A 23,771-nucleotide genomic window follows, 5' to 3' on the forward strand; every position below is an offset into this window, starting at 1 on the left:
AGATTTACAGGTTTATAGGGGTGTATGCTTTCACAAGCTGCCTACCACCAGTGCCCCACCAATCTTCTACTAGTTTCCACTGGGCCTTCTTCTCCCCTATTTCCTTCTCATCACCCTCTCCCTCTAGTTGCCTCAGTTCTGCAGTCAGATACTAAGGGTTTATTATTGGTTTGGTTTTGACTGATCACTTGTTATGATTCCCTATCTTCCATATATAAGTGAGACCATGCTGTATTTGTCTTTCTCCTTCTGACTTACGTAACATAGCACTATTCTCTCCAGGTCTATCTATGTTGTCACAAATGACAGGAATTAATCTTTTTTTATATCTCAGTAGTATTCCATTGTGTGTGTATGTAATACAAATGTGCCACATTTATACATATATTTTATATATAATACATGTATTATATATGTAATACATATGTGCCACTTCTCTAGCAGTTTGAGCTAAGAGATAGATGCTTGCTTCCCAAACATTTACAGTTCAGACCAGAAGAAATCATTTACCACAATAGAATGAGATCAATATTACTAGAAGTAAGTGCACAGCATGATGGAGCATTGACTTATAAGTTCCTCCTGCCTTTAAAATTCTGCAACTTAGGCTCTCCTGTTGTGAAGGGTGATGCTGTCCATTGAGTCTCTCTGCCCTGAGGCTAATGGCAAATAAAAGAGGAATCACAAAGAATGTTTATAGCAACACTGTTCACAAGAGTGAAAACCAAGAAACAATCCTGTTGGGCAAGTGAACTACAGCAATAACAACTTGGATGAATCTTAGACATATAAATATAAGTAGATCCCAAAGGACTATACAGAAAATGTGATATTCTCTTCATAAAGTAAAAAAGTAAACAAAATATAAAATATATGGTCTAAAGGACTATATTATGAATATATTGTTCATTATAATCATTTTATGTAATTATATATTATTAATTATAATTATGTTATTAATTATAATTATTTTATATAATTATATTATGCATTATTTTATATGATCATGTATTACTATATTAATATATATGAGAAAACTATAGAAAGAGGAAAGAGAGAGAAAGATGAACTTGGGATTTATTACTTCAGTGGAGAAAAGCATGAGAATGAAGGACAGAGATCGAAATATTAGAATAAGTATTGTCAAGGTCCTAGAGTTAATTTTCTTGATAGTTTGGAAGCTAATTACATTATTAAAAATACAAATAAATAACTAATATAAGATTAATAAATATGATTCCTTGGTGAGAAAGTGCGTAAACTGAGAAATATGATTTTTCTGATCCAAATTCCCCTCAGCTGAAAAAAGAAAAAAAAATGAAATAAAGCAAGTAGATTATAATGATGATGGCACATATGGGTGACGCCTAGTGGTAGGGACTGGGGCTGGGGAAATGGAGAGGGCCAGGGAACTGGGAGGAAGGTAGAAAAGAATATGAGTAAAATGTGGCCTGAGGACCCAGGAAGTCGAACAGGAAGGGGCCAGGGCATGTTGGGAGATTAGGTCAAATGCCTGTGTCCAGCCAATGTGAAATTCCTTTAGAAAATTCTCTTGTAGAGATATTGAGCCACAGCGTAATTCAAGGGGAATCTTAAAGTGACAAAAGATCCAAATTAGGTCTGCATTTTCCCGCTGTTAGCAAGAGGTAGAATACAATTCAAACACTTGTTCAGTAAGGACAGCTCACTAGAAACCAAAACAACAGCCTCCAAGTTTTTCTGTTTTCCCCATGTACCAACAACTGAGTCAGATTAATGTCCCATGGCACACTCACAGTTTTATGATATCTGGTCCAAACACGTGAATTATTGCATGGCAGGTGGTCTTCAAAAACAGTTTTTCTAAGAAAAATAAAGAGAAACAGAATATTTTTGTTAAGGTGAATTTAACACATGAGTTAATAGTGATCATCTTTACTAGGAACTGAAGCTGAGCGATTAATTTATTATTAATTCAAGTAATTAGTTTTAAGGGTAAGGGGAAATGTTATAGTTAATATAACCATTAAAATATCATTTCCATCTCATGTTTATGTGATCACCACTTTGTTTACTGTACATGCTAAAGAGCAATAGTTCGTTATAAAAATATAGTTAAATTCTGGGTTTTATTTCCCTTTTTTATACTAGGGAACATTGAATGTTGGAAGTTTTTATTTGTTGAAATTGAAAGAAATAGGACTTCCTTTAAAGTAAATAATCTGAAATATAGCTCTGTTAAAAATATTCTTCTTATATTAATTTGGGAAAAAAATTCATTTTGGCTAATTAGCTTTTGATGTTTTTGCTCTAGAGTTTAAAGGAGATTAACTGTCATAGGTGTGTCCTTACATTGCCATATATATCAGAGACTACAGACACATACACACACACACACACTAATTTCCTTCCTCCTCTCTCCTCCCATTATAAATGTACAGAAATGCTTGTGTATTAACCTGTTCATATAATGAACTTTATTAATCCCCTGGTCCTGATTCTCCAATTTGTGAGTCTACTGTGGAACCCTGGTAATTACACTTAAACTTTAGCATAATTAGGGACAGGTGGACTGTCCTGAAAAAGGGTGGGAAATCCTCCCTGAGAATTTATCTTGTTTTGTTTGCTCAAACTGGACCACCCATACCTTGCTTGGAGGTAGGGTAAGAAACAAAGGATCCATATGGGAACTCTTTCTGGTACTTCACTTTTACTCAATGGTAAATAATGTAAATAATACTTTTGTATTAAAATTGGTACATTCATAAAACTTACTTTATAATACAATAAAGCATGAAACTTCAAACACATTTTGATTTTGAATCAGGAACTGAAAAGTATATTCCACATTATAATTGAAATTATGCAAATAAAAAGAATTATGAGGGAATACTATGAACGTCTCCATAGCTGGAGATTAGATCATTTAGATGAAATGCACAAATTCCTAGAAAGAGAAGCTGCTGAAACTGTCTCACAAAATAGACATCTGAATAGACATATAACAAGAGATTGAATTAGGAATCAAAAACTTCCTACAAAGAAAAACCCAGGATCAGATGACTTCACTGGTGAATTCTAGCAAACATTTAAAGAATAATCAATAGCAACTCTCAAAATCTCTTCCAAGACATAGATATGAAGGGACCATTTTAAAACTCATTCTGATCACAAAACCAGGAAGGACATTCTGAATAAAGAAAAATTCAAGTCCAAATCTCTTTTGGACTGAATTGTATCCTTCCAAATTCATATATTGAAGTTTTAATCTATCATATGACTCTATTGGATTCAAGGTACTTAGACAGGTAATTAAGGTTAAATAAGATAATCTTCTCATAAGGTATAAATGTAATAACCAGTGTCCATATAAAAGAGGAAGACACACTAGGACACATGCACAGAGAAAAGACTGTGATGCAAAGGGAAGGAAGTCACCCAAAAGTAAAGGGGAGAGACTTTATGGGAAACCAAACTTGTCAAAACCTTGCTCTTAGATTTCCAACTTCCAGAACTATGAGAAAATAATTTTCTGTTTGCTAAGTCACTTTGGCTGTGGTAATTATTATGGTAGTTTAACTAGGTTAATACATCAATATGGACACAAGGGATGAAGAGCTGGCTAAATATATGAAAATTAATTAGTGGAATTACTACATCAAGAGAACAAAGAAAAAAAAATGCATGCTCAACCAGTGGATGCAGACAACATTTGACAAAATATAGCATTTCTTCATAATAAAAGAAAAAAATCTCAACAATGCAGGAAGAAAGCTTTCTTAACCTGATAAAGATTATGTACAAAACATCCATGCTAACATGATTCTTAAAGACTAAATACTTTCTATGATCAGGAAAAAGACAATGACATAGACTCTTATAACTTTTATTCTTAATTATATTGGAAGTTCCAGACAGGGAAATGAGTTAAGAAAAATAATTACAAATATTCTAGATGGGTTAGATTGTAGATGACATGATTTTATATGTAGAAAATTCTAAGGATTCTACTGAAATGATAGCAAGTTATAAGTGAGCTCAGTAAGACTGCAGGATAGATTAATGTACAAAAATCAGTGTATTCCATAACGTAGAAAATGAAAAAAATCAAAAATAAAATTAAAAACAATTTCAATTACACTGGCATCAAAAAGAATCAGTACTTAGGCATGTATTTAATGACAAAAAGGTGCAAAAATATATACCCTGAAAGCTACAAAATAAAGAAGATAAAACTAGATGGAGAGACAGAATGTTTGCAGATTGGTGGATTTAAAATTAAGATGTGGGCCTCCCTGGTGGTGCAAGGGGTTAGGCACTGCACTATGAATCAATCCACAGCCTCCGCAGCATGAGTTCAATCCCCGGTTGGCCAGGGAGTAACCCACATGGTGCAGCAGACCTCTCCTGACTTGCCTGCTGCTCCCCTCAGCAGTGTATTTCAGTCAATCTACCTTTTCTGTTCCCCACTTTGTCTCTGGTGAATACTCTCACACCCCACATCTCTGGCCTGTACTCCAGCTTTTGTATGCATAAATAAAAAAATCTTAAAAAATATTAAGATGGCAATATTTACCCAATTAATCTATAGATTCAATATAATCCATATCAAAATCCTAGCTAACTTTTTTTTTCAGAGAAGTTTACCAACCATCATAGGTGTATTAAAAGAACTGAGCATAGCCAAAAACATCTTGATAAAGACAAGAAAAGCTGGAGGACTCATCTGTTCCAATGTGAAAACATACTACAGAGCTACACTTGTCAAAATAGCATGGTATTGGCATAGTGATAGAGATATAGATAGGGAAAAAAAATTGAGAGTCCATAAATAGACTCTCACATTTATAGTCAATTTGTTTTCAACAAGACACTAAAACAATTCTACTGAAGAATGCTGCTGGGGCAATTGGATAATCACATACAAAGAATAAATTTGAACCCCTACCTCATGCCACATGTAAAAATAAACTCAAAATGGATCTAAGAGGGCCTCCCCGGTGGCGCAGCAGTTGAACGCTGGGTTGCGAAGCTGCCCGCTGCCTCTGCAGCGCCGGTTCGATCCCCGGCTACTCCCCGGCCACCAGAGGAGGGTCCCACATGGCGTGCAGACCTCTCCTGCCGCCCGTTGCTCCCCTCAGCAGTGTACTTCGGTCCTTCTGCCTGCTCTGCTCCCCGCTCTGGCTCTGGTGAATTCTTTCACCCTCCCGTGCTTCTGACTGTACCCAGTGCTTGTATAAATAAATAAAACAAATCTTTAAAAAAAATGGATCTAAGACCTAAATTTAAGAGCTAAAACTATAAAATAAAAAACTAAAATGTAATATAAAATAATATAATATAAAATAATATAAAACTAAAAGACAACAAGTGTAATCCTTGATATCTTGGATGAGGCAACAGTTTCTTATATGTGACATCAAAAGAAACAAAACAAAAGACAGATAAATTAGACTTCTTCAAAATTTAAAACTTTTTCTCTTCCAAGGATACAATGAAGAGGGAACAAATATAGAAAGGAATAAAATGTAAATTATATATCTTATCATTTTACAAAGTTTTAGAATAAATACTTAACTGTTATAATTCAATAATAAGATAAATAGACCATATTTAAAAAATGGACAAAGTACCTGAATAGGTATCTCCAAAGAGAATATAAAATGGCCAATAAGCATACTCAATATCATTATCTATTAAGAAAATGCAAATTAAAACCATAAGGAGATTCCACTTTATGCACACGGTATTATGATGTCACAAGCAAGATATTGATGAAGGAGTAGAGAAATTAAAATCCTCATACCCTGCTTGTGGGAATATAAAATGATGTAGCCATTTTTGTAAGCAATCTAACAACTTCTAAATGATTAAATGTAGAATTACCATCTGATCCACAATTTCACTCATAAGTATATATCCAAGTGAATAGATGAGCAACTAATGAATAGATGATCAAAATAGTATTTATTTATACAATGGAACATTATTCATATGAAAAGTAATAAACTTTTGATACATGCTACAACATGGAAGGCATTGAAAACATTATTCTAAGTGAAAGAAAACAGATATAAATGGCATATATTATATAATTTCACTTATTTGAAATGCTAAGAATTGGCAAATTCATTGAAACAGAAAGTACATTACTGGTTGTTTAGGACTAGCGAGGATGGATGTTTGGGTAGGGTGACAGATCAAGGGTTTGGGGTTTCCTTTTTGGTATAAGGAAAACATTCTCATATTGATTGTGGTAATGGATGCAAAACTGTGTAGATTCTAAAAGTCATTGAATTATACTCTAAATTGGTAGATTAAATGGCATATGATTTATAATTTAATACAATTGTTTTAAAAGAACATATTCATATAACCTCTTTCCTCCTTTGTAGAGTCATTGCTGGGGAGTGTGTCATGAGTTTGTGATGTCCTAGGACTCAACTGAGTTTCAGCACCAGCTGTCTTCTGACCTTCGTCAAGTCACTTCCCTTTTCTGGACTGCAGTTTCCTCATGTAACAAGTGGAGAAATATTGGAATGTTGGAGAATTATGTAATAGACACTCAAAATTATATAAACTGACAAAGCATTTTGGAAGCTAGTTTCAAGTATTGTTAATGTAGAACTAGTTCAGCTGGCAGCAATTTCACAACTACATTAGGGTGTTCTTTCATAAACTTGCAGGACTACCTGAGAGGCAGAGAAAATCAATCTTCTTTTTGGTAAATCAGAAATGTCTGGATGTGTGTGTATTTTCTAGAATTTTGTTTTTCTCAACTCAAAGTGAATGAATGCAAGCTTCTCCCCTGAGTAGGACCAATTTGAACAATAAATTTCCACAGGTGGATTCAGTGATAGCTAAATGTGAGAGGCTCCTGGAGCAAAGGTAATATGGGATATGAGATGGTCCTCTGAGAGCTAACTTCTAAGATCAATACAGAAAGATGTGAAAAAGAGATATATAGTCTCCAGAAAAAGCCAGGCCTCAGTCAGCCAATCAGATGGTAACAGGGATCTATACTAATATAACTAGAAAAAAGATTGGCACTAACATTGCTAGCAACTGATCTGATATAAAAACTATACAGTTAAATAGTGCCTGTGACTGGGAAGATATGAAAACGTTTAATTTCTAAAAAGCAAGAAGAACTTGGTGACTGCATATGAAAAAAAATGGTTGGCTATTCCCAGGGGCAGAGGTAAAAAAGGATCAATTGCAGTATCATATATTATGTGCGTAGGTATGTGTGTGTAAGACCTAGAACATTCTGTATTGTAAGTCACCTTCATGATTACCATCACTCCCCTTCTAATAAAAACCTTTTAAGTGAGTATTTTTAGGCTCACTCTTTGGGGAGGAGCATTGATGTTTATAAAGATTGAGACTTCCCCTGATTTTCAGATATAGTAAGTGGCTCAACTGAGGTTGAAATATTTTACTCTAGAACCCATGTTATTTTTGTAGTTTGCATTTTCATGTATATAGGACATTTTGTTTGAATCCTCAGGTATGACAGCTATTGTTATACCTAACTGCTGATGAAAAATTTGAAGCACAGAGAAATAAGCTGACTGTAGAGTTAGTTTTGTAGTATTTATTTTAGGTTGCATATAGATTTTCAAAATTCATAGGATGTAAGGAGAGTTGTCCTCCTCATTTTAAGTTAACATGAATTTTTAATTATCAGATTCATATTCCATGGAGATAAGATTTCTGCATAGTTGACCCAAGAAAGTGAAGTTCTTAGGGCATGAGTATCTGCTCACTCCTAGTGAGAATGATTCCATTAATTATTTTTCCATTAACAGTTCTGAGATTTTTCCAAGGTGTTTACTAATGAGAGCTAGAGGCAAAAGCAGTAGGTGAAACTGAAGGTCAGAAATGCACAGTTTGAATAAATTGTCTTCCCAGCACAGGAAAGGCCAACATAGTTTTACTGAGTATCTTCAAGAATGTTGCTTACATGCTTTCTCTGCGGGGGTTGTGTTTTCTGCACTCGTTTAGCTTTGGAGGTAGAAGCAATACTACTTAAAAATAAAGTTCAAAGTAACTATATTGATATGCATAATTTCAATTTCTTTGTCCCCTATTCTCCTGATTCACTGACAGGGGCAATACTAGACACAAATAAGCACTATGATCCATGGCTATTATATTTAGTAGAAGGAGAAATCGTAAATCTTAAGTTTAGGAGATAGTCTATCTTTGTTATCTTTATAATCCACATGACCATGCTGAGCATTGTTTTCCACATCCATAAAATGGTAATAATAATGTCTACCCTGGCATTATGTCTATCAAATGAAGGGTCTTCATGCTAAACTGAACAAATTATTTCCATCAGAGGTAAAAGGATAATTAATAAAATGAAAATAACACAATAACATCCTTCTGAGTCCTTTAAATTTTCTCTCTCCAATTGAAAGGTAACCCAACCATTGAAAACAGAAATACTTGCTTCCCTTGAATAAAAATTTCTGTTTTAGTAGAATCTGACTTTAGGCCTCTTATTTTACTCCAAAAGACACTGAAATGTTCTGTTTAGAGTCAGAAGGAGACAAAATGGTACCCTGAATACCAACAATCTTGGTTCAAGCTTTGTCTATTTTGCTAGTATACTGGGTTGTGGGTGGATAATATAGGAAACAGGATTTTTACTCTGATTTCATCTTGGAATAACACAGCTTTGACTTAAAAGAGAAAGTCAAACTCAAGGTAGAAATGATGATATATAGCAGTGTGGCCTATTATACAGAAATACCAACCAATCTAAACAAATCTTAATGACAATGATAACTATTATTTATTTTTTTATTTTTGTAAAATGTTAATTTTATCCTCTTGTTTTTCTAATTCAGTGGGGGGAAGATATAAATTTTATAATAGATTGTGAATGTCTAACAATGGGGGATGAAGCTAGATAAAGGACATTTATATGGTAAAAAATTGTAATTTTTTATGTCTATATGCCTTTATATATATATATATACATTACAGAAATATAATTGAGTGAAAAGCTGTAGTTGCTGAGCCATACATATAGAAGGCAGTGATGTCAAATGAAAGCCCTGTCAAAGGAAGTGATAGTGGAGGCAATAGAGTTGACTGTCTACCAAAAGAAAAAAAAAGGAGTTTTTGGGTAATAAGCCAAAAACTCATGGACAATAAAACTAAGGACCTCCATAAATCCCTAAATACAATCAGGTAAGAATAAAACACTCCTAGCCACAAGACTTGTGGGTTATTAACATCTGAGTGGGAGAAAGTAGAGGGAAGCAATGAAGTGTCAGATAAACCTGAGATAAGAAAATCCCAAAATGTGTTGTTTAGAAAGCATGGTAGGCCAGTGTTCTTAGAACAACAGCTAAACTTGACAGGGCCTTTGCCCCTGTAATAACAGCTAAGTGCAAGGGGCTCAGGTGAGAATGACTAAGGGATAGGAGTGATCTGACACTTACAAATTCTAGAAGCTCATCTATAACCCACATTGAGGGGAAACTAATGCTTTTGGAATCAATATTGGGCTGCATAGAAACAAAGTGAAGAGAAAATTCAAATAAAAATGGATGGGGAATAGTCATAAAATCTCCTGCCATGATTTTTTTTTTAATATTTCACAAAAACAACAGAAGAAGGAGCTCTGTGCATTTAGACAAACTCCCTGAACTACTTTTCTTCTTATGAATTTTGAAAACTAATTTCACATAAAAATGAGCAACAGAAATGTATCTAGGTCAACTCCCATACAAAGTTATTATAAGAAAAAAAAAGAATAAGGAACAGAATAACATCCCTACAGAAAGCAAAAGCATGCCAGAAAGTCAAGCCAAAAAGAAGGGATTAAAACATAACATAGTATTTCAAAATGATCAAAGAAGCATACTAAAATGATATAAGACATGAAAGAACAACACAATCAAAATTATATTAGAAAGCAGAATTAGAAAAACTCACTTTGGGATAAGAGAATTTAGGCAAGAAAACAAGAAATAAAAAGTAAATTAAGTTTAGGACACAGGAAGACATGAAAATAATCACTGATGCCTTGAGTGAAATAAGAGTGGAAAGGAAGAAAAATTTTAAGTTAAAAAATTAATAAAGATATAAAAACTATTCAAGAGAAAGGTAAAGTATTAAAGACAGGCAAAGAAGATTCAGAGTATGGATAATAGAAATCCCTGAAGAAGGAAACCAAATCAAAGAAACTGAACAAATACTAACAGTTTCCCTGACATTATTAAAAGTATATATTGGAAGAGTACATTGTAAGTTTGAGAACATGCAGTAAGTGATATTCTAGCTAGATAACTACATTTTATAGAAGAAAAACACGTCTAGGAAAACACTGCTAGTAACTGAAAAGAAAAAAAAAAAACTAGGTTAACATTTTTAATAACATATGTAAGATACTTAGGGAAAGAAATATGCAAAGGATTTTTACAAACAGAAAAACACTGACTTTCAAGTATCTAGGGCACAAACTGTTATCAACATGCAAGAATTCTGGAATATTTTTCCCATAAGCCCTTCCTGAAGAATGTACTTCAGACAACTCCATTAGAGAGACATTCATAAAAAGACTGTAACAAACACCAATCCTGTAGTTGCTGATGAAAGGAAGACTAAAAGAGGGTGAAAAAAGAATGAGTATTATAAACAATGGCTAGGTGCTCTGATAATATAGCACAAGATTAAAGTGGGTGGAGAAATGGGAAAAGCACTCATGAAAAATAATTTTAACTGCTCTCATGATCCTGAAATAGATGAATGGTAGTAGTATGGGAATTGACACTCTGACACTATTGTACGTGTAGGGAGGGATAGGTAAATGAGTAATTTGGGATATTTTGATTCTATCAATCTCTTTGTCCTAGAGAACTAGGCTTTGCAATGAGGAGAGGGATACAGATATGATATAGAAAATATTATGAAGAAAACATTCTGAAGCTCTGAATTTAAAGTGTCAGTGAGAACTCATTAGATTGCTAATCTTAAAATTGTATGTAAATATATTTGTTTATTTTCCATCACTGTCCAGATAAAAGGCCTAGAAAGAATGTCCAACTCAGTAGCAGCGAGCATTCCTAAGCATCATATTATAGTCTTAAAATACTATTTTCTATTAGTGGAAATGACTAATTTCAAGTGTGGGACTGGAAATATACCAGACAGAGCTGGAATACCTTGCCAAATCAATTAGTGAGGAAGTTGTCAAAGGTTATTCCAGGCACAAGTCAAAAGAACTCATGAGCCAATCTGAAGTAGTTCCCACTGGTCAAAGACGGGACAATTTGATTTTCAAAAGGATAATATTTAAAATAGATTGAAATTCATTAAACATGTATAAATTAATGAGTTCATAATTTTATTTTAAAGAAAACAAGTTTATGTTTTGGGATTATAATGAATTACTTGAAAGGTGATGAATTACTTGAAAACTGGTGACTAATTACAGAAATTATGCATTTATCCCCCCTTTTGTGGTATGAATGGTACCATTAAGAATTTTGGGGGTAATGTTTCTAAAATATGATGATAATGAGGGAAAGTACCTCAAACATATTTCAACTACTGAATAAAATATAAATTATTGTAACCCCAGTGAATGAATAGATCTGGTTGTTGAGTACCAGCCAATGGAAACATCACAAAAAGGAAAAAAAAAAAAACACTTAAGATGATTTCCTAATGAAAGAAAACACTGCACTACTTAGTCTCACCAAAGAAATCAAACTGGAGTCTGATCAAACTTCTGGAACTAGCTGCCAGTTTTTAGGAAATACGGAGCACAGAGAAACATTTTCAATTATACCACTGGGATGCAATCAGCAAAATTGAGACTGTGGGAAACTCCATAGTGCAAATTCCACAGTTAAATTACAAGGAAAATGGAGGAATGGAAGGGAAACTTGTAGCTAAGATAGATTTAAAGGCCTCGTTGGTGGTGCAGGCGGTTGAGCGCAGCACTGTGAAGCTGTCCACAGCCTCTGCAGTGTCGTTTCGATCCCCACTGGCTGTGAAGATGCCCATATGGCTAAGCAGACATCTCCTGTCTTGCCTGCTGCTCCCCTCAGCAGTGTATTTCGTCAGTCAGCCTGTTCTGTTCCCCGCTCTGTCTCTGATGAATCCTCTCACCCTCCCGCACATCTGGCCTGTGCCCCAGTCCTTGTATAAATAAATAAATCTTTAAAAAAATTTTAATACTGGGCAAGAATTGTGGTATCTGGGGATGGCCACATGGGTGATAAAACTACAAAGGAAAGCAAAAAAATGATTACAGTAAAATTCAGAATGGTGCTCTTTTATGGGAAAGGATTTATGATGGGATGGGCAGGGCAAGTGGATGGGGCTTCTGAAGTGCTTCTCTATTTGTTTCTTCTTGACTTGGTCTTCATTGGCAAGGGCAATGTTTTAAAGCACTATATTTATTTCTTGTGGTTTTCTACATTTTTGTTTTACCAAAAAAGGATTAAAAGCTATTTATAGAAAATAACATACACTGTTTACGGATTTATACAAATAATGTATTAGTATAAAATTTGATGAGAATACTATTAAGTTCATGTGAATTGCTCTCTTTAGGCAGGTAGGAAGAGAATGGAACTGAATGTGGAAAGACACCAAAGGGTATGTCAAGTTTATCTGCATAGAAGAGAGTTCATGCAAACATATTCAAATCTTGGCAATAACTAGTTTGGGAAATTGTAAACACATGTGTTTGTTTGTTATCCTCTCCTAATCTTTATTTTTGAATTCTTGAAATATTTATCTTGTGACTACATTTAACGAATTCTTTGAAAATGCTTTGGTGCTCATGGCACAATGTGCTATACAGATCACAAATACAATCAGGGACTACACCTGAGGGGAAAAATCAAATATTGTACAAAATGAGCAATGATATAAGAAAGTAATGAAGTAAATTTAATTAGAAAAAAAATTACCATTATCCAGCTATCTTACTTTGAGGAAATAATGTAGGCATTGGTGATGAATTTGTTCTATAATATTAAGTGAATAAAGATTTTACTCTCAAAGAAGTTTCTTTACTATGACTGGTCATCTAACGATATACTAAAGGAAATAATAGAATCAATATTTTCTTTCAGCTGAGATTGAAAAAAAATAGATAACTTGTTGGGACCACCAATCAGTTCTTTCTTTTGCAGGATGGGTAAAGTATTTATTGAGTCCAATTCAAATCATTGGGATATTTCAGATTGCTTTCCTATTTGGGATTTTGAGATCACTTGTTTTCCCAGTCAAAAGTACTTTGTTGGAGGGACTAGATATGCATATGTGGTCAAATTAACATAAATCATTGATAATTATTCATTATTTTGACCTCCTTTGTACTTAAGGAAATGATCACCAGGTGGAAAAATCATTATAAATGTGACAAATAAAACAACAATTAGCCATTTAGCATTTTATTCCCTAAATGTCCACAACAATCCTTCTTCCATCAAAGAAAATGGATGTAGGGTGGAGGTAATTGACTACAATCACATTTTTGGTGTTTGTTTTAATTTCTATGAACCCCATAAGAATATCAACTCACAGAAAAAGCACATCATATTCTCCCTCACAAACATATGTAGGGTGTAAATTCACTCATGATGACTCATGAATGAGGAAAAAAGCAACCCACAGCTTATTATCCTTTCTGTATTTACCAGGCAAGTAGTTGCATAATTTCTCCATTGAAGCCTGGACGGTAGAGTTGTGCACTTGAGCAAGCTGTTCAATCACAGATACCACCAGCACACACCCTGCAAAGAAGCAGAAGAAACATGTGAGCAGTGTCATATAACAAACCATACAGGAGGATCCATAAGAATCTGGAGGGTCCACACCAATCTTTCCAAATCAAAACATTTGTTTGCCATTTTCCTTTTAAAATTTACCATGTACACAAATGTGAAATATGGTCAGAAGACCATGGGTTAAGGGATCAGAAAGACTGGTTGTCAGTTGAGTTTTCCACTTGTAGATTGTGTGAGTTTGGGTAAATCATTGAATCTTGCTTTATTTCCAGTTCTTTTCTATCACATGGGATAAGACATAACATTTAAAGACAACAGTGCAAGAAAACAACTACAGAGAGTAGATGCTCAATAAATATTAGTTCCTTTCTTTTGCCCTTTCTTTCCTTCTGCAGTAGATGACACATCATAAGTGAGATCATTTCCATCCTCCACATTCTCAGCCTGGGACCTTAGCTCAGATTTTTTTTTTAAATCAATTTTTAGTTAATTAATTAATTAATTTATACAAGCACTGGGTACAGTCAGAAGTGTGTGAGGGTGAGAGAATTCACCAGAGCCAGAGTGGGGAACAGAACTGGCAGAGTGACGAAATACACTGCTGAGGGGAGTAGCGGGTGGCAGGAGAGGTCTGCGTGCCATGTGGGACCCTCGCTGGCGGCCGGGGTTTGAACCAGTGCTGCAGAGGCTGCGGGCAGCTTCTCAGCCCAGCGCTCAACCGCTGTGCCACCAGAGGAGGCCCTTAGCTCAGATTTTTAATTTTAGGTTGAAATTGTCAACATTTGAAGTTAAAAGACCTGGGATTGAGTCCTGCACTGGAATCCTGGACTCACTGTCCAGTTTCTTCGCTGCAAAGTTGATAATATAATAAGTATCACTGGGCTGCTGTGATGATTAAATGAGATAATAGTATAGCCGAATATGTTTTGAAATCTCAACACTACTGTAAAATACTTCTTTACCTCCCAGTTAAAGAGCACAAAGCTTTCAAGCAAGTTCTAATATAGCAAGTGCCATGCATATCAACTCACAGATTAAGTCAGGTATGTATGCTTTCAGCTACTTGATATATGTTAAGCATGAAGGCCCCAAACTAATACACTGGTACCTTTGGAAATTTCTAAGGACCTGTATCTTCTGAACTACTGGAGAAAACAAAATAACCTTTTTTCAAAAGAAAGGGACATTTCCCTTGGTTGGTCAAAGATCAATAGGTCTGTGAGAGGAAGTTGTTGGGCTTCATTGAACTAAGAGGAGTGCCACATATTGGCAAAAGAGGGTTGCAAAAGAGGGTCACATGTAAAGTGAAGATATCTCAATGTGCCAATCCCCTCAAAAAGTTCACAATATCCATCTGCTAATGGAATGGGGCCCAAATTCACAAGCAGAGTGTCATTAAAACCAAATTCCCCACCAGGCTTGAAGAAGACTGATGTGAACTGTGTAACCATGTGTTTGTGTTCTAGATAGGAAGAAGTAAAACCTGTGTACTGAGGGACTGCTAAAAAAGAATGAAAGATTTCCACTATTCTAGGCTTTGGCCTCAATTGTTCTGCTCCCTCACATTAAGCTGGACAAACCTGGGCCCCCCAATCTGAGACTGTGAGATAGATAGAAGTCTTACTGCTCTTAGAGCACTTACTTGCTGGGGCATTTATCAACATCAGCTGTCAAAGTTGATTGTGTGAACTTTTAAAATTTTTATTTTAAAATTTTAATTCATTAATTATACTGAGATATAGTTGATATATATATATTACATTATTTCAATCATGCAATATAATGGTTCACGATTTCTATATGTTGCAAATAATCACAACAATAAGTCTAGTTAGGGCCTCCCCTGGTGGCGCAGTGGTTGAGTGCTGGGCTTCGAAGCTGCCCGCAGCCTCTGCAGCACCAGTTAGATCCCCGGCCAGCCGCCTGCGAGGGCCCCACATGGCACGACAGACCTCTCCTGCCCCGCCCGCTGCTCCCTTCAACAGTGTGTTTCGTCAGTCTGCCTGTTCTGTTCCCTGCTCTGGCTCTAGTGAATTCTCTCACCCTCCCGTGCTTCTGACTGTACCCAGTGCTTGTATAAATAAATAAATAAATCTTAAAAAAAAAAAAAAAAAGCCTTGGGCCTCCCTGGTGGCGCAGCTGTTGAGCACTGGGTTGTAAAGCTGCCAGCAGCTTCTGCAGCGCCGGTTTGATCCCTGGCTGCTCCCCGGCCACCGGAGCAGGGTCCCACATGGCGCGCAGACCATTCCTGCCGCCCGCTGCTCCCCTCAGCAGTGTACTTCGGTCCTTCTGCCTGCTCTGCTCCCCGCTCTGGCTCTGGAGAATTCTCTCACCCTCCCGCGATTCTGACTGTACCCAGTGCTTGTATAAATAAATAAATAAATCTTAAAAAAAATTTGTAAAAAATAAAAAATAAGTCTAGTTAACATTCATCACCACATACAGTTACAATTTTTTTTTCTTGTGGTGCTAAGATCTACTCTCTTAGCAACTTTGAAATATGCAACACAGTATTATTAACTCTAATTGCCATGTTGTCCATTATATTCCAATGATTTATTTATTTTATTATTGGAATTTTGTACGTTTTGACCCTCTACCCATGTTACCAACCCCTACCTCTACCTCTGACAACCACCAATATATTCTCTGATTAGAGTTGCTTTGAATCTAATCCATGCATTGAGGGTTTTACTGCTTTACAATGATTTTAGTAGCTGATACTTATTAGCACTTTATGGCCTAAAAGGCATTTTCATATATATTTTCTTTTATTTTTTAAATAGCATTTCAGAAATGTAGATGCAGTGCAATCTCATTTTTTGGAAATTAAAGAAATATAAAGCAGTGTAAAAAAGATAGACATTGCTTAAATTAACAAGAAATAAACCAATTTCATTTTAGTTTAAATATATAAAGCATATCTAACATGAATATTTTCAATATTTATAATACACCTTTATACCCTGATTTATGTATCTGCTCATCACCTGTTAAATTAGGTGGAGCTAAATAAATTTTAATAACTGTAATTGGAAAGCAATTATAAATAATTATTTTGCAATGTGATAAGAAGGTGCAATGTAGCATAGCAGAGAGTGGAGAGGCTTTGAATTAATAAAACTTTGTGTTCAAGCAGCAGCCAGCCACTTGCAAATGATGTGACTTTGAAGAAGTTGCCTGAGATGTTTCTTGAGGGTTATTACCACTTCTAAATTTCAGTACCTGACACAAGACCTGGTTTGGAGTATCAAAGACTGCATATGTTTGCTAACTAGAAGCAAATTCACTTGCAAGCCACCTGAGTGTTATTTCAGTTTTTAGTTGTTGGGGTCTCCACAGGAAGGGTTAATAGATGAAACTGCAGTTGAGATGACTTATCATCTCATAGGTGACATTGCACACTCTTTGTTCCAGTCTTATCACAGGACATGGCTCCACTTCTCCTTAAGGTATGAAAAAGAACAGTCTTCTCTCTTGAGTCAAATGGCAGATTCTATAGCAAATTCTCAAGACATCAGCTTATAATGAAAGAAGAACACATTGGAAACTGGGCTGAAATCTTGCATAGCAATCACTTCAAACAGTGTCTTTTCAATAAATTGTAGCATTTGGTACTGAGATTGGACTTAAAGCACAGAGAGTGTGAAGATTTGGAAATAAAATTCAGAGACTTGGTGCAGAGGAGATTCCATTGTGAAGTATACCTGAGACCTGAACTTATTGACTCTTATGGTTTTATATTCCTTTCAAGTTTGGATTTGATACAGGGGCACTAAAACTGGCTAAGAACAGTACCCAAATAATTTACCAGTCACTGTCTGCATTCTTCACCCATGGGTAAAATTGCATGACTGCTCAGGTTCAGAGAACAATAATAATGGGATTTATTTAACAAACAAGGGGGAAAATAGAGTCACCGAGGCCACAAATTGCCATTTACCTCACCTGAAACAGTATCCAGTGTTTTAAAATCCTGTACACAAAGGCTTCCCATCACTGAGGACTCGGAACTCCCACCCCAAACAAAAGGCTGTGCTCCCAAGATGGAGTCTTTCTGCCACTGAGGGCTTGGCAGCCAGACAATAGGCCAGGCTCCAACTCACGAAGATAGCAGGAGTCACAACAGGAGATGGTCACAATGGAGCTGCCGAGATGTGCCAGCACAGAACCGACAATCAACATTGAAAACAGCAGCCGAAGTGGCCAAACAACTTGACAAATGGCCCACACGCCGGGTCCTTTACCTTTTCATTTCAGGCTATAACAGCAGCAAATCTGGAAACAGTTTCAGTCACTTGGCTACCTGAAAAACCTCTGAGCTTTTCTTCTCTCAGGTTGGCTGCTGGAAGCCTCTCCAAGTCCTTCAGAGGTCTGCAAAATACCTTCTGGAAGATATGCATGGTGGGGGGAGAAATGGCTGACCCTGAAATAGCTGAAGACCGGAAAATACTGAAATCCCACCCACTGATCCTGGGGCCTTCACCTGCAGTCCCTTAAGACTCCTTTCAGAATCTCCACCCCCACTGATACTTTGATTTCACCTTAGTGCTATTCATCCTCACCAACAATGCCCTCTAGAGGGTGCCACCTGTAACAGTCTTTGGCTTCAGTGTCTTGTTACAGCTTAACGGGAGTTTTAGTTATCCAGAACATTTTCAAGGAATACTTTTAATGAAAAGAAGCAAATGACAAGTAGCCTGGGTGATTTCAATGATTGAAGAGAAATTAAGTATTCAGGTTATATCCTGGATAGTTCTGAATACATTGTGAGGTGGGATAAATATTTGTCAAAGGAATAAGGTCAGGGAACATCTTCAGGTGAATACAGACTCAAAGTCATATTATTTTTTAGATAAAGTGACAAATGAACACACAAGACAATTGTGGATAATTACTCTGCTTAGTTTGCCGTAAGTAACCATTCTTTGAGACACCAAATATTTGCAGCTAGCAGAAATACGTACCTTACTCCACTCAGAGAAGAGCCTCATGCCCTGAAATGAGCTTATTTTATTCCCTTTTCCACCCTGAAAAGCTATTTATTTTTCTTGTGATATTTTTTTACTTTCCTCTTTTTGCCTTTTTAGCTCCTACAAATCATTCAAGATCCTTCTCAAACTCCACTGGAACCTCACTATCTCCCTGCAGTCAGAACTCACTGCTGCCTCCCTTCTATTGCCCCAGGGCATCATACTCAAAAGCTAGGACAGGAATTAAATGCTGTTTTGACTTCTTTCCTTCTAGATATCACCCTCTTTCAGGGCAAAGTCAATGACCTATCCATTAAGGGCTTACCACCATGTTTAGTTACAAAAGCCCAGTACATATTCACTGAGTGAATGAATTTGAGAAAAGACACTCAAGGGACTCTAATCCTTTGGAAAATGGGACTGCCTCTTTATGGAAACATGCATGAAAAATATATTGATGGTCAGACATGTAGCTAGAAAAACCCTGCCCAGTTGTTCCCTTTTCTCCCTTATGGAAGCAAAAGGCACACACAGATTCCCTGGATATTGGAGAAGTCCCCTAAGGCTGGTTTAACAATGAAAACATGTAATTAACCAAGAGTTAGTGGAGGTCTCTCTGTTCTTGGCAAGAAACTGTGCTAGGCTTTGATAGTTCCCAGATGTACAAAATAGATTCCTGCTCAAAGGAAGCTCACAATATAGTTCCCACATTCACATACATTGTTTGCTGAATACTAAATACTGGTCAAATGTTAAGTGATATGTGGCTGTGAAGAGGTTCTAAAATGGTAAGCGGGGGAGCAGTCATTCCAAGGAGAGGAAAGGACTTTGTGCCTCAAAGAACGTGGTATATTTTTCTTTATTTTTTGCGATTTATTTAGCCACAGATTTTTCTTCTCATTAGTATTCTTAAAATTTATTTATTTATCTATTTATCTATCTATTTATTTATTTATTTATTTATTTATTTATTTATTTGTTTGTTTGTTTATTTATGGGATACAGACAGAGTGGGGAACAGAACAGGCGGATTGACTGAAGTACACTGCTGACGGGAGCAGTGGGCGAGACAGGAGAGGTCTGCTGCGCCATGTGGGTTGCTCCCTGGCCAGCCAGGGATCAAACTCCTGTTGCAGAGGCTGTGAGCAGCTTCATAGGTTATGTCTTAACCCCTTGAAGCACTAGGGAGGCCTATTTTAAATAATAGTTTCTTACAATTGTAGACTTGGTAAAGGACAGTAATTGGAAATCCACACTTGGTTCAGTGTTACAGGAATATTGGCTGAAGGATATAAAAGAAGTCTCCTTGTAATTTTTCCTTGAGGAGGCTCCATTTGTGATGATACCAGGAAGCACAAAACAGTGCATGCTATTTCCTTTTCTTAAAAATTTGACTGTATATATATATATATATATATATATATATGTATGTATGTATATTTGTTTTAAGTCCACGGATTAAAAGGATGAATGCAATGTGGGTTGTACTTACACATATGCCACTTCTTCACTTCTTTGTACTTACAGATAAGGGCTTTTCTTCTGAGCTCTATACAGAGGAATCCCATCAAGGGCTCCTATGACTTCTGTGGCTCCTTAGCACTGCAGGCTAATATTGAAAATCATTAGATAAATTAAAGGGAACAAAAAAGTCTCTGAGAAATGAGTGAATTTTGCCACAATCATCACTTTGCTTGGCTAGAGTTATTATGATCAAAAGGATGCTACAGAAAAGTAGGTCAGGGGTTGAAGTATGTAAATGCCCAGGTCGGGCTCCACTTTGATTAGAGTCCTGCTCCAGTGCACATTTTTTTTTGTCTGTTTCCAGTGGACTCAACTTCCCTTTCAGTTGGATTGTTAATTTAGGGTCTTCAGTGATGTGTGTCCTGAATCCTTTAGTAGCAAGCATTGAGGAATTGACTTTGTTTGCTATACAGTTTCTAATAAGCGGTTTCACTCTCTTGACAAGTTAAAGAATGTTTTCCCTGGGAGGGTTGCATGGGCAGAGTAATTCCTCCCATTACAAACTATTCTCTGCTGTTAATAAGAGACCTCGCTCTGCTATAGTGAGTTTGTCTAAGCTACTCTTCATTTAGGAGGTGATGAGAATGGGTGAAAGCAATGCATTTTTCTCAGTGGCCACCATGCTCAATTTCACATATGGAAAATCTCTTCTTACTTGGCATCTGAAAATAATGAGTATAACAGAAACAGACATTCCTGATATCATAAGAAAAGAAGTGAGCAGGCCGAATAAAAACACCTGCCATGGGATCTGCTTCTGACCATTTCTCAGGTAGACTGTACCCTGGGATTCTTGTGAAATGAAACAGAACTCTTGAAATTCTAATTATAATCATATATGTACTTCTGGAGATGCAGCCAACTGCAGAGAACAGTCTATTAGATTTCCCATTTGTCTGAAGCCCATACTTCATTGAAAAGTCTTGAAAGCACCTGGCAGTTGTCAGCACCAAGGTCGGCATGACTACACTTGCTTTTTGACCCTGACTAGGGCCATAAATAATTCATCACAGGAATAGTGTGTGCTCTCCAGTTTTCAAAGTGTTTTTGCATACATTATCATCTCATTCAAACTTCACAATAGCTCGTAGATACAGGAATTACTGCTCTTTCTACAGATGAGCAGATGGAGGATTAGAGAGGTTAAGCACCCAGGCAAGTATGTAACCAGTGGTCAGGGAAGCTGGGACTGGAATACAGAATGTGTTGAGTCCCTTCTAGATGCCAGACACTGTGCTTGGCTCTGAGTATATTCTCAGAACAAGTTGATATGATCCTTGTTCTCTTAGAGATTATAAACATTAGGGAGAAACTTCTTATAAACAAGCCAACAAACAATAACTATAAATAACTTTAGGTGCTATGAAGAAAAGAAATAAGATGAAGTAAGAGAGAGCAATGAGGATGGAGGTAGAATAGCTCTTAGCTAAAGCCATGGCTTCTTGAAGACACAAAAAATGACTAAGGGACAAGCAGAGTGACAACAGGAAGGCAGGGGGAGCTCACTCAGAGGCACTGAGACTAGGATAACCTGACTTTATTTATATATTTATTTATTAAAGATTTTTAAATTTTATTTATACAAGCACTGGGTACAGTCAGAAATGCGGAAGGGTGAGAGAATTTACCAGAGCCAGAGAGGAGAGCAGAACAGGTAGACTGACGAGTGCACTGCTGAGGGGAGCAGCGGGCAGCAGGAGAGGTCTGGGCGCCATGTGGGACCCTCGACTGGCGGCCGGGGATTGAACCTGCACTGCAGAGGCTGCTGGCAGCTTTGCAACCCAGAGCTCAACTGTTGTGCCACTGGGGAGGCCCATATAACCTGACTTTAGAATCCAGGGGTGGGAGATAGGCAGAGGCCAGGTCCATGGGCTGGTAGAGTATGACAGAAACAGGGATTTATGCTGATTGTGATGAGGAGCGTGAATGAGCTTTGCGGAGGAGGTTCTTGCAATTTGATCTTTTCTTCCAAATATCATGCTCACTGTCATGAAGGATCTTAATGGACAAAAATCTTAGCACAGAGATGAATTAGAAGGTGTGTGGGTCCTGAAGGAAGATGGTGGATTGGGTAATTAGTGACAGTGGGACAGAAAAAAAATGTACAAATTTGAGGTCTGTTGTAGCATCTGACACCACAGGATATGTTAGTGAATTGCATGAGAAATGTGAGGATTTTCACTTTCTCTCACATTTTGTCTTTGAAAACTATGTTATTTTACCAGCAATGGTTTACTTTTCTATTACTGAGTTTTCTTTTATTTCAGATATCTTGTGTTTTTACTACATTTGAGCAGATTAGGTTCTGTAGCTTAACCCAGCCACCACTGAGAACATTATTCTCATGAGAAAATGCTCAGTGTTGTCTAAACTGACAATTTTCCCAAGAACATTGGCAGTGAAAGAGGCACTAATTTTGGGCACTAATTTTAGTGAGAACAAGGACTGAGGGCATTCAAAGGTAAACAGAGCACAAGAAATGACAAGAGACAGAAAATTAGGAGCTGTGCTGTAAGATGAAGGATGGTCATTTGGTTAATTTCAAAATATATTTAAAAAATTAATAATAAGGGCCTCCCCTGGTGGCGCAGTGGTTGAGCGCTGGGCTGCGAAGCTGCCCGCAGCCTCTGCAGCGCCAATTCAATCCCTGGCCACCAGTGAGGGTCCCACATGGCGTGACAGACCTCTCCTGCCCCTCCCACTGCTCCCCTCAGCAGTGTACTTTGGTCCTTCTGCCTGTTCTGCTCCTCGGTCTGGCTCTGGTGAATTCTTTCACCCTCTTGTGCATCTGACTGTACCCAGTGCTTGTATAAATAAATAAATAAATAAATCTTTAAAAAAATAATAATAAGGATATGAGAATAAAGATGCCAAGAGTCATTCCATCCTGTTACTTATTTATCACATACCACCTACGATATACTAATATTACAGAGCAGAGAGAGGGGCACCCCAGACCCCGCAAATCTGCCTGCTCTAAATAGGTTCTGCCATCCACCACATCAACACAAAACATATGAGACCTTAATGAAAAGGAACTTTAATACAATTAGTAAACAATACAGGAAAGGCAAAGACTGTAGTTTCTAAAGAAGCACCCAAAGTTGCCTGTTCCCTTGTGGGTAAAAGTCCAACCAAGCAGGATTGGCCCAGAACAAGGCCCCAAAGCCTGCCACAAGTCTAAAGCATCTTCCAGTGGGGACCCAAGAAAAGGATCAGAAACAATCACACAAGTCTGGGAGGAAAAGAGCAAAATCAAAATCAAGACAAAAACCTCCATTGTCACCTCCCCACGAGTGTCTCACCCACATCCGTGTCACCCAGTCCACGACCAAAAGGCAAGCGCAGTTTCTTCATCTGTCTCTTGGCTCACTGTGCCTCCTCCAGGTCTCCTTCTGGCTCTCCATCCTGCTTCCTTCCTTCATCAGTCTCCTCTGCATCTTTTCTCCCTGCTCAGCTCCACCCTCCTTTTTGGTGGGGCAGGAAACCTGGAAACTCCCCCTTTCCTGGGGACCACCCTGTTACA

The 23,771-nt window shown here is 37.0% G+C and overlaps 1 protein-coding gene across 1 annotated transcript in view; it reads right to left on the reverse strand.

The window, feature by feature from the left end:
* AOAH (acyloxyacyl hydrolase) overlaps positions 1 to 18,151 on the reverse strand; it is a gene marked incomplete at both ends in the record, with an annotated part of 147,038 nt that extends 128,887 nt beyond the window's left edge. Inside the window, 3 exons of the mRNA XM_084230605.1 lie at positions 1,776 to 1,842; positions 13,659 to 13,754; positions 18,055 to 18,151. Of these exons, the coding sequence (XP_084086731.1) occupies positions 1,776 to 1,842; positions 13,659 to 13,754; positions 18,055 to 18,151 (260 nt within the window). The remainder of the gene's footprint in view (positions 1 to 1,775; positions 1,843 to 13,658; positions 13,755 to 18,054) is intronic.
* Between the last annotated feature and the right edge of the window lie 5,620 nt (positions 18,152 to 23,771).

The sequence above is a fragment of the Talpa europaea genome, assembly GCF_964194135.1.
Source record: "Talpa europaea genome assembly, chromosome: 3".
Lineage (NCBI taxonomy): Eukaryota > Metazoa > Chordata > Mammalia > Eulipotyphla > Talpidae > Talpa > Talpa europaea.